This window comes from Pinus tabuliformis, chromosome 3_2 (genome assembly GCF_031772625.1).
Source record: "Pinus tabuliformis cultivar Carrire ecotype Pingquan chromosome 3_2, CPIR1, whole genome shotgun sequence".
NCBI classification, from domain to species: domain Eukaryota; kingdom Viridiplantae; phylum Streptophyta; class Pinopsida; order Pinales; family Pinaceae; genus Pinus; species Pinus tabuliformis.
In genome coordinates, this window is record NC_142302.1 from 976,678,110 (window position 1) to 976,693,573 (window position 15,464).

Consider the following 15,464-nt stretch of genomic DNA (forward strand, 5'->3'; position numbering starts at 1 on the left):
GGCAGGTAGTTGTCTACTCATTAATGAGCCCCTGTTTCCCACTCTCGAGGACAACTCCTTGTCTTTTAGGAAACATTTAATTGCCCAGTATCATAATCTTTTAATTAATTCTAATCACCCATATTAGATGCCTAAGACTTGCCGATGGATAAAATAATAACTTTTCATAATTAAATTGCAACCTTTTTCCTCTTTCAGTGATCTATACTTAGCCATTAATTTCCCATTTTTTCTTTATTTACAAAATAAAACATAATTATAGCTTTTACAAACAACTATTATCAGTTATGAATTACTAATAATTAAAATGTTCATCTATTTTCCATGTGGCATACTTAACCAAATAAAATAAGAAATAAGCTTGTGCACAATTATTACAAACACATCATTAAGCTAAGGGATATCACAATATACCAATGGTGGATTGAGAAGAGTGGATAGGGTATTGTTGTCCCATTTATGCCCAAGATGAGATTGATTAGTGTTGGTTCTAGATATGATGAGACTTCATTGATGAATGAAGGTTATTATACTTTGACCACTACTTTGTTTATTATAGGTGGAATTCATCTCATTGAGTTGCAGGAAGCCCAATTAATTGTTGATGGTTATGTGCAATTGATTGATGTTAATATGCTAGAGTTAGAGAGTGTTACCTCCAATGACAATGTTGATCATTTATAGGGATGCCCAAGCCTTTTAGTTGATTAAGAATCACATATTGTGCCTTTTATTCAATATAAACAGAGTTATTTACCATATAGACATATTATCATAGATATAGAAGGGATTTGTCTAAGTGATAAAATTTTGGGAATAATGACAATAATTCTTACAGGTCTTTGCATAAAGGGTATAAGAAGGAGATATTTGGACCAATTCCGATAACCAGGGTTAAGAGTGGCTAGATTGATGAGTGGTCGTTGGAGCTTTGTAATGATGCTTGTAGACTTCTTACATATGTGTATTGTCAACTATACTACAATATATGTCTCTACTTTATTCATGTCAATTGTTTAATTTTGTTAATTGCTTTAACAATGACCATTATATTGTCTTCATGGATATGAATATTTTTTGGTATATTGCATATGGATTGGAGGCCTTGTTTATTTTCCTTATTGACAGATGTTCTTTGACCCCTCAATTTTTTGGAGAAGTTGAGCGTGTAAACCCATCTTGAGATGTCTAGTCCAATGATTGGCTCAGACTTGATGATATTTGACCTTATGGATAAATCCAGCTAAGGATGTCAATTTGCCCACAACAATCAACCGAGTTATTTGGTGTTGGAATGTTGGGAATGCAAATGGATTGTTTTGTTGTATACTGGTGATTGAAAATTAATATTGAAGATTCTTATGTGGATTATCAATGTAGTGTATATGTGTCGAGTATTAACAGAGGATACCAACATCTAATGCTGATAGGATATTGACTTAATGATTATTGAATTTCGTGAGATCCTTATTTGACTAAGACTATTTAGTTTATGAATTAGGATTATATTACTTTGTTGTTGAGTCCACCAATCATTTGAGACTATTTTACTTTGTTGTTTAGTCCACTGATCAAATAGGATTTCCTTACTTTTTTATCAAGTCAATTGATTGATTAGGACTATTAATTGGATTGTTTAGACAACAATGAGGTAGTTTCAATTCCTACTCTAATACTGTTTGCATATTCTCTAGTTCCATTGGTTGTTGAGACGATTGCATGAACATTGTTGTTTGAGGTGAGAACATTCATACATTGACTTCATTTGAACGTTGGTTGCTACTACGTGGTAGTGCTTTAGGTTTCCTTATAAAAAATTACTATACATTGTTTGGTTTGGTCGTTAGAATTTGTTTTCCCTATCAAATAAGGGTGGATGTTAATGTAATTTGATTTGTCCTCCATGGTCAACGAATAAAGGTAACTAATAGTTGAGGGATTTGATCGAGTTGAGGAGTCAATACATAAACCTAGTGGTTGCTTAGGAATTGACATGGTCTACCTTGATCACTAAGATCCATATTATGTGGATGATGATGGGGTGTGATCCCATATTTTGGGGTTTCCAATTGTATACATAAACCTATATCTAGATGATCCTATTGATTGACTTAGTATCATAAACATGCACATTCAATATAAGGGGTATTGAATTGTGTTCACCATTATGCTTCAATGCTATAATAGGATATGTTGACATCACCACTCCTTAGATTCATTGTTATTGGCTTATGTTAATTTGCCTTTTCCAATAGGTAAGACATTGAAACCATTGGATAAGGGAAGATTCATATGAGTTCAAGCCTTGCACCCCGAAGCTAGCATTTGCTTAAGCAAAGATTTTGGTGTAGGTAATATATTATAACCATCTCTATCTCACAATTATCGCGTATGTAAGATCATTCACACACACTCACACTTAGAACAATGATGTTAACACACACACACACAGTATTGGTAAGGTAAATATGAAGGCAAATGTTCTATTAGTTCATGATAACATTTATATATGGGAACAATTATCTAACCCTAAATTTTGGCTTTGTGGCACAATCCATGAACAAACAAGTATGTTTAAATTCTTGTACTCCATAAGGTGATTGAATAATATTGAGAAAAATTATGCATGTGGGATTTTCACAACACACACAAACCTAGAAGCCTCTTAACACACACTCGCACACCATGGATGTTCTTAACACGCACAAAATACATAAAACATACTCATCAATGTTGATATCTCTTTCTCTCTCACACACACACACTATTGGAAGATGAACATCAATGTGAAATATACCATTGTAGCAAAGATAGTCAACAACAACTATTGATATGGCATGACATCATATAAATAACAAGTATAAGCCAAATACAAACCATAAGACATGATACTAAAATTACCAACAATGTTGACACTAAGAGCGATGGAAGATATTACCACAACAACCCAAAAACTTGTACCTCAAAGAGTTTACATTAAGAGTTTTGTCAATATGAAAGTTGGCTTTGAGGCACAATTTTCTGGGTTGATGTAATAATATCTTCCATCGCTCTTAGTGTCAACATTGTTGGTGATTTTAGCATCATGTTATTAACAACACTAAATAAAAAAGTAAAAGTAAATAAATATTAATATAACACAAAATACTGAGAGTTCTGAGAATTAGTTCAGTTTATCAAGTTTCAGTGTTAACAATTCAATTATATCAACATTCTTGAAATTAAGCTTCATGATTGCGCTAAAAAAAATGATAATTTCAAATTAATCTACCTAAAACCATTATTTCATAAACATGATCACCCATCTCCAAAAATCATAAACCAATCGCAAAAAACACATCACTTCCAACATTAAAATATATTATTATAACAAAATACTTTAAACATCGCAAAGATAACAATAAAGCTAAGTTCGTTACAACCAAACTACTAACAATGTTGAGCATTTAAACACATAAACGTACTACAACATCAACCCAATCCAAATACTTGTTCTACAGAAAACACTCTTTAAAAACGTATATTTAATGAGTATCCTCCATTGTGAGAAGTTGAGAAGATGTTTGTTTAATAAGTGTTCTACATCGTGAGACGTACATGGGTGCATAATTATTTAATAAAATTTGCATTGAAAAGAAATCCCAACCACATCTCATCATTGAACATGCAATTATTCCAATAATAATTATAATATTATGATCCCCCATTGTGTTAGATGCAGAGAGAGAATTCATGTTTACGTGTATTATTCTCATTTGTTTAAGGTTTTGTGTCCCATCGAGGATGTGAGTAATTATTATAGACTTTTGTCTCCCCATTAAACTAGATTAGAGCGCACAAGATGATATATTCAATAGGAATGACTCAATGAAAGTTATATTTTGTTATATTTCTTGATTTAATGATAGGTTAAGGTTCTATTTTTATGAGTAAAATGTTTTATATTTTTAAATCAAATCTATTTTGGAACAAAAATGGCTTGTTTTTGTATGTTCAAGATTGGACAATACACAAAGTTGGTGTTGTTTATGCTTCTTTTCCGTGCCATTTTACTTATACGTTGTGGTGAGTTTAAAATGTATATATATTTTAGGATAAGGTTTCTTTTATAGAGGTAGTTGTAGGTCATGTGATCAAGCTAGGTAAAAGAATTCAAAAGTGGGTTAAAGCTTAAGTTTTTATTAGGTTAGTTATTAATTATGAAGTTTGATTGAGTTTTTTTAATGAAATTAGTGTGGGGCAATTTCTATGTGTTGTAAGAGTTATTTTATTTTTCAATGTAAAGCATTATTTTCAGATTTGATATGCTTTAGGTTTTAGGTAAATATTAAGGCTAAGTTAACAACTCTCTTCACATTATTACATATTACTTTTTTCATACTATTTGGAATAAAGCACTATTTTCAGATTCGCTATGATCTAGGGCAAATATTAAGGCTAAGTTAGCAACTCTCTTCACATTATTACATATTGCTTCTTTTCATGGTATTTGATAGCTCTAGGTTTTTGGATATTTAAAAAAATTGTAATCAATTGGACATATGTCATCAACAATTTGGAATTGAATTCCACATGACTTTCTTGCTCATATTCGTTAGTATATCCAATCTATGGAACATGTTTCCTTTTCTCACATATTGAGGGAACACAATCAATCTACTGATAAACTACCTTAAGAGGCCCTGGACTTTCATAAGGGCTCAATTTAGTTGCGAACTTCATGGAGGATCATGAGATTCAAACTATGAGTTTTTTCTTTTGATGCAACTAAGTTTTATTTTTTGGCCACAGGTCATCTTGAAGTACTATACTATTTTCAAGGATATCAGATTGAAATGTTAATGCTTCATGTACATGTTTATGATTTTGTTTTGTTATAAGGCTACAATTTTGGTTCTTGTTGTGATTTCATGATAAAAAAGAATAAGCATGTTTAGAGCCCACAAATTATGTTAACTTTATATGATTTAGTGCATAGACATGCATGGTATTGTACTGGTATAATTTTGAAGTCTATTGAGAATGCCACATGTATATTCTATTTTTTGGAATATAAAGACTTTTTTTTAGTTTATTTTCTAAAGAAAAAATGTTTTATATTTCATTTTATAATTATTAATATAGTTGTGATACTAAAAATTTACAAGAGTAATAAAATTGAATATAATGTTATATGTTTTGGTTTGGCATTTTGGTTGAGAACTTATAAGTGAACACAATGTCATATGGTTTCAGTTTGGTTGGTGTTTTGGTTGAGAATTTATGTTCATGAGCAAGAGTTTTTGTTTTTATTCTTATGAGTGAATTTAATCATGAGACACAATTTTAAAAATAAAAGGCTAATAAAAGTGGGTATTTTGCCAAATACTTTGATTTGTGGCTTTGGTTAAAGATCTATCTCCATGAAGAAATAATTTTGTGTTTGATTCTCATAAGCTCGAGGAAAAATTCTATCAGTTAAAAATATTATATATATATATATATATATATATATATATATATATATATATATATTTATTTATAAACACCTCAATGTGGGGGTTTGGTTAAAGCCAATACAAATGAGTTAAATTCTTGGATTTAATTCTCATAAGTATATGTCAAGTTGTAACAATAAATTCTATAAGTGAAAGCTTAGTGAAGGCGGGCATCTTCTTAAATAGTTAATTGGTAGTTTGGTTAACGACCCATATTCACAACTAAAAATTCTTTTGTTTGACTTTGTAAGTGACTATCTAGTCATGATAGGAACAAATCTATAAAGAAAGGCCAATGAAAATGGATACCTTTAATAATTCCCTAGTTTGGCCTTTTGATTAAAGGCCTATATCCATGAGTAAAAACTCTTGCATCCAATTCTTGTAAGTAGTTTGCTTACTTGTAATAAGAAAAAAAAATGTTGTACAAGTAAAAACTAGTGCATGTAGATATCTTTCTAGATGCTCCAATTTAGCATTTAAAGATTTGTATCCACGAGTAATAAGTCTCACATTCAATTCATAATCAATTGCCTAGTTGTGGCTAAAAATATTTTACAAGTGAGGGTTGGTAAAAGTGGGTACCTTGCAAAATGCATTGGCTTGTTGTTTTATTTAAAGACCTATATTCATTAGCAAAAATTCTTGCATTTGATTCTCATGAGCAATTATCTAATCATGACAAGGATAATTTTACATGTAAGGATTAACAAAAGTGAGTATGTCACCAAATTCCCTACTTTGGTGTTTTAGTTAAGGACTCATATCTATGAGTAAAAAGTGTCATGTTTGATTTTCATAAGTAGTTGTCTAGTTGCAAGTAAAGACTCATGAGAATAGATACTTTGCAAGAGACCCTAGTTTGGTGTTTTGGCTGAAGATCAATATGTATGAGCTAAACGTATTGTGTTTGAATCTCATAAACAATTATCTAATTGTAATAGAAAAACATATTTGAATAAACAATAATGAAAGTGCGTACCTTTCACAAATATATGTTTAAGGGCCCATATCCATGAGTTGAATGCCTCATGTTTGAATTTTATAAGTGGTTGTCTAGTCAAATAGAAAAAATGATAAAGATAAGACTCGTGATAGTGATTATCTTCTCATAAATCACTATCTAAGATTTTGTTTAAGGATTTATATCTATCACTAAAAAGTTTTGTGGTTGAAAATCAAGTATTGTGTTAGTCACAATAAAAAATTCTAAAGTAAAAGGACTAACCTAAATAGATACTCTGGTGAAGGTCTCAATTGTCTCAATTTACTTGTGTTTGATTTTCATAAGTGACTTTCTAATTATAATAGAAAAAATTCGACAAGTAAAAACTAAGAAGAATGGGTATGTTACTAGATGTGTCAATCATGTTTTGTTTAAGAACTTATATCTAAGATTAAGAAGATCTTCATAAGTTTTGAAGTTTTTATTATAATTGTTCCCAGTAGATTTGGTGAGAATACCTTCACAAAAAATAAATAAGTAGAACAAAATAACTATCTAATAACAATAAGATAAATTTAACAAAACTAAAGAAAGTGTAGTTCTTTGACAATTATAATTAAAAATGTATATTTATGAATAAAAACTAAATATCTTGTCAAAAACTTTGAAGTAAAAGTTTTATATTCTTTTAAAATGAAAATCAATTATTTGATCATAATAAGAAAAAATCTACAAAATTATTGAAAATAGTACTTTGCCAATTTAATCACAATAGAGAAAATTCTATTAATACTTTGCCACACACTCTAATTTTCATTTTTCATAAATACTTACCTTTACCTTTATGAATAAAAAGTGAATACCTCGTCAAAAATCTTAATAAGGCATTTTGGTTAAAATCCACATTCTTCCAAAAATGAAAAACCATCTATCCAATTGTAACAACAAAAACTAAGAAAACCACTAAAAGAGGGTGCTCAAATAAAGAATTGATTTCCAAGATTGACTTAAAAATTCATTTTTTTGAATAAAAATAATAATTGGTTAAAAATTTGATACAATGTTTATGTTATGATAAGGAAAAGAAAATGAAAGAGGGTATTTTTTAAGAAAATTAATTTTCAATTTTGACTTAAAAAATCTTATTCGTAAATTAAAAAAAGAAAGAGGGTATTTCCTTAAAAAATAATTATCAATTTTGATGGAAAAAATCATATCTGTAAATAAAAATAAATAATTTGTTAAAAAATTATTACAATATCTAAATTACCATATTTTATTTTATTTAAGAATTTATATTAAGAAATGAAAATCAACTATTTAATTGCCATAACAAATGATTTATTAAATTAATTATAATACTTTGTCATATAAAAAATTAGGGCTTGGATTATTTTTAATTTTTTTTTTTTTTGCTAAGATTAGTGAAAACAATTTAATGATCCAAGAGGTATTTTTTAGGAGTGAAAGCTTGCCCCCTTCTACATCACTATCAACAAGATAAAGTAACTAATGACAATGATAAATCATTCTATCTATGGTGATAACTGTCCCCCTAAATTATAAGTTTCCCTTCTTTATACAAAAATATGATAACAATTTCTAATTTTAACTAAAGAAATAATATAAGATAAGTATTGCTATTTTTAATTAAAAATAACCTGATAAAATTTTAGTAGGATGTTTTGATTAATTTTTTTTTTTCTAGATTATTTTGATTAAAAATCTATATCCATAAAGAAAAAGTAAAAAACCTTACATTTAAAAAAATAAAATAATATAATGGAAGGAACATGTTAAAAGTGTTGAAACATACCCATGAATACAAAAATGTAGGACTGGGATTTTCTCTAGATTTTCAATGGAGGAGAGATAGAGGGGGAAGAAATAGAGAGATAAGGGGAGAGACAAACAAGACCGAGACAAAGAGACTTTGGTATAGTTTAATAAGATATAGAGGGAATGAAAATGGCATCATGGCCCTAGGAGTGTGCCTAGGGGAATGGCAACACAGACCTCACAGATTCGTGTGCTCTCGAGGGAAGATATTGTAAAAAGTTTTGTTTAACCCGAATTCGAAACATGTACAACAAAAAAGAAATAAACACCCCATGGTGAATCCAGTCTCCTAGGTATAAGGTCAAAGAGACCATAGTATTAAACTCATATTTATAGTTATTAAATTCATCTTTAATTATAAAATTCATAGGTGAGGGTACTGCTTGCCGGTGAGGGGAAATGGCGGCGAGGAGGGAGAGAGACACAAACGGCGTTATGGGCCCCACCGTCAAAACGTTCCGTCCAGACGGACGGGACGAGACGTGCCCCACTCTCTTTGCGGGACTTAATTGACGGAGATATTCGCGGCAAATCTTTGCGTTCATGTATGTATTAAAATATATGTATATATCCGTCGCTATGGCGGCGCCGCCACCATATTACGGCACAAAGCGGCCGTTCCACGGGGCCACCCACCATCGCGGCGATCTGACGGAGAGGAACAGTGCTGGCGTGGCGATCGACGGCCAAGGAATGTTAGGGTTTTGACTGTCGGGTGACTCGTTTCTCTCTCCTCCTTAAATCCCCGGAAAAGACGTGTTGGTCGAGCGAGATTTGTCGATGTCGCGAGTCGCGACATTTAATTGTCTGCCGGGAAACCACTTGAATTGGGAGCGGTGGACGGTGGGTGTTGTCTGAAGGGTTTCGGTTTATGAAGTTGCCTGGAAAGCGCTTTGCGTGGACTGGAAACCGCCAGTTTGCATGGTGATATTTGTTTTTTACAAGCTGTGTTATTATATCGACTTAATAGTGTTGACAACAGCGGTTTTGGGGCATCCATCGTAACGGGCATAAGGAAGGCGATGGCAAGGCAAGGAACAAGGAACTCGGAACTCCTATGGTGTTTCAGGTTCGTCTGAGATGCAGGCAGGGCTGCTATTTTTGTGTTCCCCTTCTGGGTATTTGTGATACAGGGCTGTTTTTGCTTGGGTGTATTGTGGCAGCTGTGTATTTCATGTAGAGAAAATGGTAGGAGGGCCTCCTGTGTAGTAGTTGCAGTGATCAGAAAAAAGGAGGATCCAAAGAAGCAGAAGAAGTGCAAGAAGAGGATGCCAGCCAGCCTTGTAAGTTGCAGCACATTATGAATGCTAATGTGTATTTTCCTTTGGTCTTTGCCTGTGTGTTTGACAGTTCAGATGATACTGTAGAGTGACTTCTTTTTTCTTTTCCTTTTTTTGTCTCACTCTGTTGGATAAGGGTCAGGGTAGTCATGTCGTGTCATTTTCTTGGAGTAGTAGGGGGCGACTGTGCTGTCTAAGATTCTGAGAAAAATGGAATGAATTGCGGTTAAATTTTGGGGTTATGTCGTGTCTGCATTTTAATGGCGGTATTGGAGTTGTGAGCTTTGAGGGTTTCGGTGGTTTTGCATTGAAATTGCGGGGTTGGTTTGATGTTTGGGAGTATTTTTAGGGAGCTTTGGGAATGTGCTATTTCGAGGGCCAGCTTTGTCCGCCGGTCCGACAGTGTTGATTTTCGGGTGTTTAGTGGGTTCGTTTGCGGGATTTGCTGTATTGTGATGGGCAAAACGCCAAATGTGGCGCGTAGTCTGTTTGTCTATGCTTTTACAAGGAATTTGAATGCTAAGAAAAAATAATTGCTCGAATGTGCAGGCGTTGAAGTTCAGCAGAGTTTAGGATTCTGATTTTCGCCTCTAAATTTCGGCTGGATTTTGAAGCTTTTGTTTCCGAGGTCTAAGGTTAGAATCGTCGATGTGTTGCTGCTGCGATATTGAAAATATTTTTTCTGGTTATAATGAATACAGCGGTAGCACCTGCTCGTGCTTCTTCGGCTTCTTCTAGACATTTGGACCCGTGTGCCCAAGAGTTTACACCGGGTCCTTATGCCATGTTTCAACCACCAGAACCACCGCCTCCGCCAATCTATTATTCTTATCGCCTAGACGCACGACCATATGTTTCACCCACGGCAGGCGCGTGTTCGATTCCTGTGAATCCAGTTGTGCCCTTGTATAATGCCTCTGATATGGGCATTCCTTATCCTGCTGCTTCAATTCAACAGCCGCTCTGGGATAACAGGCAGGCGCAGCACCATCCGCAACAACAGCAGCAAGTTCCCATTGGTTTTCAAGGGGATGTAACCAACCATTGTCTTCCATTGATGCCCCTAATCAGGCCTTACAGCTACAATGACACCAAAAACTCCAGCAGCACTGGTGGTGTTGCTGCTCGTAGTGGGAACAATGTCGCGGGTTCGAATCCCGGGGCTGTTTATCCATTAGGCCGAGAACATGCATCTCGAGCACTGCTTTTAAGCTCTGTGCCTGTTGAATTGAGCGAAGAGGATTTGAGGCAGGAATTGGAGGTCTGGGGTCCTGTTCGTGCATTGGATTTGGAGAGGAGACGAGAAGGGCTTGTGACAGTTCTTTATTACGATCTCAGGCATGCGAAAGCAGGCTTGACAGAAATCCAGGAGCAACATTTGATGCAGCAAAGGCGATTGCAACAACATTACAATAGTCTGCTGCACAGGAAAAAAGAAAAGGGAGATGAAGATCATGAGAATGAAAACTGCGATGACCATGATGAAATACCTCCACCGCCACCACCGCCACCGGGATTATCACGAGGACTTATAGGAGGAAAGGCAATATGGGCACAGTACACCATTCCTGTTGGTCTCCCGCCCGGTCCAGAAGGCCACAACCAGGGCACACTGGTGGTTTTCAATTTGGATGCGGATATCGACACTAACATGCTCATATCGATCTTCGAGGCATTCGGTATGTGTGTACTGTTCTCTCTGTGTTCTGGATTTGACGGATTTGCTTCATTTATATATATATTATTTTTTGTTGCCCTGTGGCTTTGCATTGGTTGTTTTGCAGGTGCCGTGAAGGAGCTCAGGGAGACCCCGACTAAACGCCAGCACAAGTTCGTGGAGTTTTTCGATGTGCGGGACGCTGCGCGTGCGCTGGAAAAAATGGACGGGCAGGAGATTGGTGGGAAGCGTGTGAAAATTGAATTCAGCCGCCCTGGTGGACAAACCAGACGCCCGCCACCGCCACCACCACCACTCCCTCTCCAACAACCCATCATGCACGCCTCTCCACCTCTTCACCAGGGTGGTAGTGGTGGTGCCAACAGTAATCACGTCCACCCCGTTCCCATGCTCATTCGCCCTGAGCCACGTCAGCAGTTTGTCTATCCACGCTGGACCAACACGGCCGAGCTGGACTCAACATGGGCGCAGCGGCCGATTGCAGAACGGGTAACCCACACGTCGGCGTTGAATAGCAGGGGTGGCAGAGGCAGGAGCGGTGGTTCAGGCTGTCTTGGCAGAGGGAACCCTAACACCAACACCAACCCCAACAAAAACAACATTAACACCACCACCAACGACAGCTATAATGGCAGATTGAGGTTGGGCATTGATGTCAGAAGAAGGAGAGGTAACGGTAGCCACCACCAACAGCAGCAATCACAACAGGTGAGAGGTGAGCTCTCTCCAGCAGAAGCCAATGGCGTAAAGCCTCCTCTTCCACCTGCTGCTTCTGCTAAGTTTGGCAGTAATAATTCTGCCAGAATACACAGCGAAACCGCTTCACATTTTGCCTTTGACGAGGCCAAAGCGGAGTCCAATTCCAGCGAAGCCAGAACGACCGTCATGATCAAAAACATTCCCAATAAGTACAGGTCTGGTTTGTCTCTTTTAATGGCAGCTTTAAATTCCGAATTTTATGTGTTCAATTTGTTGGTCCATTGGAAGTTTTATGATTTCAATTTGTTGGTTGATTGGATTTCCATTGGATTAATGGGGGGGGGGATTAAATTGGGTCTGTCATGTTGTTACAGTCAGCAGATGCTTCTATCGATGCTGGACCAGCACTGTATCAGCTGCAACGAGCGCATCACGGACCCAAGCGAGCCATTTTCGGCTTACGATTTTGTGTATCTGCCAATCGATTTCAAGTAAGAAAAACTTGTCACTGCTTTCCCTCATTAATGGCATGGTTCTTGGTTTCCCTGCCTTGACTATCTAAATTATTTCAAGTGGATGCCAATTGGTTTAACTGGATGTTAATAGAATATTTTTTTTTCAGCCTCCCTTCTGTTATTCAACTAACCAAATTGGCAATGAGCCAAATTGGTTTAACTGGATGTTAATAGAAATACTTTTTTTCAGCCTTCCTTCTGTTATTCAACTATCCAAATTGGCAATGAGCCAAATTGATTTAAGTGCATCTTAATGAGATGCTTTTCTTGTCTTTTCTTTCTTCAAACATTCCATGATCCAAATTGGCAACTATCCTGATCAATTTGAGTTGAAGTTGGTAAGTTACTACTTTTCTTGCTTTCTTTCTCTCTTGTCATCACAGTATGCAAATTAACAATCATTCAAATTTGTTAAACTGAACGTTCATACGATGTTTTTTCTTTATCGTTTCTCTCTGTCATTCCACATCTGATCATCTGAATTGGATTAAGTGAGCCTTAATAAGACACTTCTCTTTGTTGGTTTCCCTCAAGTTATTCCACCATCAAATTTTTGCAGACTGTCTAAACTTGTTAAAGGATATGTTTTTTGGTTTGTGTTCATCCTTCCTCTCACCACCCAAACCTATGATAAGTGGATGTCAATAAAATACTTTTTCCTCGGTTTCCTTCCTGTGACCTTTGTTGGTGTCTTTCATCCAAATTGGTTAAGTGGACTGTAAAATTAAAGTGGACATTTAAATTTATGAGGATAGGATATTTCTCTTTCTGGGCTTCTCTCTGATCATCCAACCATCCAAATTGGTTTTAAGTGGACATCAAAAGGATATTTTTCATATTTTTCCTTGTTTCTTGGTTTCCACCAGTCATTCAACCATACGAATTGGTTTCAGTGGATAGGTAATATTTATTATTTAGGATCCTTACACCATACCATCATTAATAGGATGTTAATAGGATATATTTATTAGTTGAATCCCTCCACCATCCCACCATTAATAGGGATGTTAACAGGATAAATTTATTACTTGAATCCCTCCACCATCCCACCATTAATAGGGTGCTTTTTCTGGCTTGCTTTTCCTCTGTCAGCCACCATCCAAATTGGTTTTAACTGGACGGTTTAATACCTTGGCTTAAGTGGAGCTTAAATAGGATACTTTTTCTTGCTTGGTTTTAGTGGATACTTTATTCTGCAAGTCAATAGTATACTTTATATTTTTGGTAAGTTAATATGATACTTTATATTTTGCAGAAGCCATTCAAGTCTGACAGAAGGTTAATAACTTTGTAGTTAATGTGATACTTTATATTTTGCAGAAACCATATTCAAGTTTGACCGAACGTTAGTAACTTTGTTTAAATTTTTTTGCAGAAACAAATGCAATCTGGGTTATGCATTTGTCAATATGACCACGTCTAAAGCCACCTGGAAACTATACAAGGCCTTCCACAAACAGCCATGGGAAGCATTCAATTCTCGAAAGATCTGCGAAGTAACTTATGCCAGAGTTCAGGTGCTTATTTTTTATTTCAACGCATATGTTTTTTGGGTTTTTAGCCTGGTCAGCTTTAATTGATCGACCGGGTTTCATATGTTCCAGGGTCGAGTCGCGCTGGAAGATCATTTTCGGAACTCCAAGTTTGCTTGTGATACAGATGAGTATTTGCCTTTGGTATTCTCTCCACCTCGTAACGGGGAGCAGCTCTCAACTCCTGTGGTCATGGGCGGTCACATTGCTTCTCACAAAACCAGTAACAACAATACCAGCAATCCTGAAGAAGGAAGAGATTCAAAGGCTCCCGCTGCTGCTGCCTCTGCTGAGGTTGCTGCCAACAAGTCTTACGTACCAACAACAACAAATGTTTATCGTAACAATAATTACGCCCACAGAAGCTCTAATGTCCACGACACGAATAATTTCCCTCTTAGACGCCGTCTGAATGCTGTGCAGCAGAAGCCCATGGGGGGTGGTGGTGGTGATACTAGCACCGGTAGAGTTGGATGTGCATAAGTTCGAATCCCATGCGCACCGCCCCCATTTGTCCCAGTAGCTGCTCTTAAAGGAGATGGTAATAACACCCAGATGATAAACATTTCATCGCAAAACACCTGAAGCTGCAGTTATGTTCTCCATTAATTGGGTTGATGTACCAGCCCATTCAACTCATTCTCCACAAACCCAGATGGCTCCATCTTCTGAGATTTATTATAATTCTTGGACTCATTATCCTTTGGCCCCAAAATTAAAACAATCCTACTGTAACAGTCAAATCCATGCAATTCAACTTATTTGAAGCTCTTCATTCTCATTCTGCAAAAGTATCTCTGCGTATTTTGTATGTATCGTGTGTTTTTATAAAATTCTGCATTCAAGTTCACGCGTTTTTCAAACATTTTTTTATTTGCAAAATCGATTTATTAAAACTTAAAAGCTTTAATTCTGTTTAATGCACAATCTATCACAGAGAAATGGTGTTTTGTCATTCCATAATAATTTTTTTACTTGGTTTCACTTGGAATGAAAGCACTGGAAGCTTCTAAGTACTTCTCCACCTTTCGTGGACGGTAAACCTGGTAAAACAGTCGGTCCTGATTTCAAGTCTTTGCCTCAAGGGAATAGAGTGATTTCAAGTCTTTGCCTCAACGGAATAGAGGGAATATAATCAAAGATAGTTGAAGCTCTGCAACAACCAACAACAATATCAAAGTACAACACCTCTGGCTCAACAATTAGCAACGATATCAAAATATAACACTTCTGGCTCTAGACCACTCCAGCTAACCCTTCTAACTGTTATTAAGTTAGAGATATAATACTAATTTCCTCTATTTAGAGTTCACTGAAATGTACAAATTCTATCTGAAAAAAAGGATCCACTTAGTTAAATGGAATTGGATATGATAAAGCAAGAGATAAAACCATAAAAGCTATTGTTTGAAAAGATATAACGATGATTTCTACCAATGGAATTGGATAAGAAAAAGCAGGAGATGAAAGCATAAAGCTTCTGTTTGAAAAGATATAA

The 15,464-nt window shown here is 35.6% G+C and overlaps 1 protein-coding gene across 1 annotated transcript; it reads left to right on the plus strand.

Annotated features, from left to right (window-relative positions):
* The first annotated feature begins 10,233 nt into the window (after positions 1-10,233).
* Positions 10,234-14,757, plus strand: LOC149183894 (protein terminal ear1 homolog). Its single transcript, XM_089415132.1, has 5 exons — positions 10,234-11,221; positions 11,327-12,134; positions 12,294-12,410; positions 13,810-13,951; positions 14,039-14,757. The coding sequence occupies exons 1-5, from the start codon at positions 10,234-10,236 to the stop codon at positions 14,447-14,449; spliced, it is 2,466 nt and encodes an 821-aa protein (XP_089271258.1). The 3' UTR covers positions 14,450-14,757.
* The last annotated feature ends 707 nt before the right edge of the window (positions 14,758-15,464 follow it).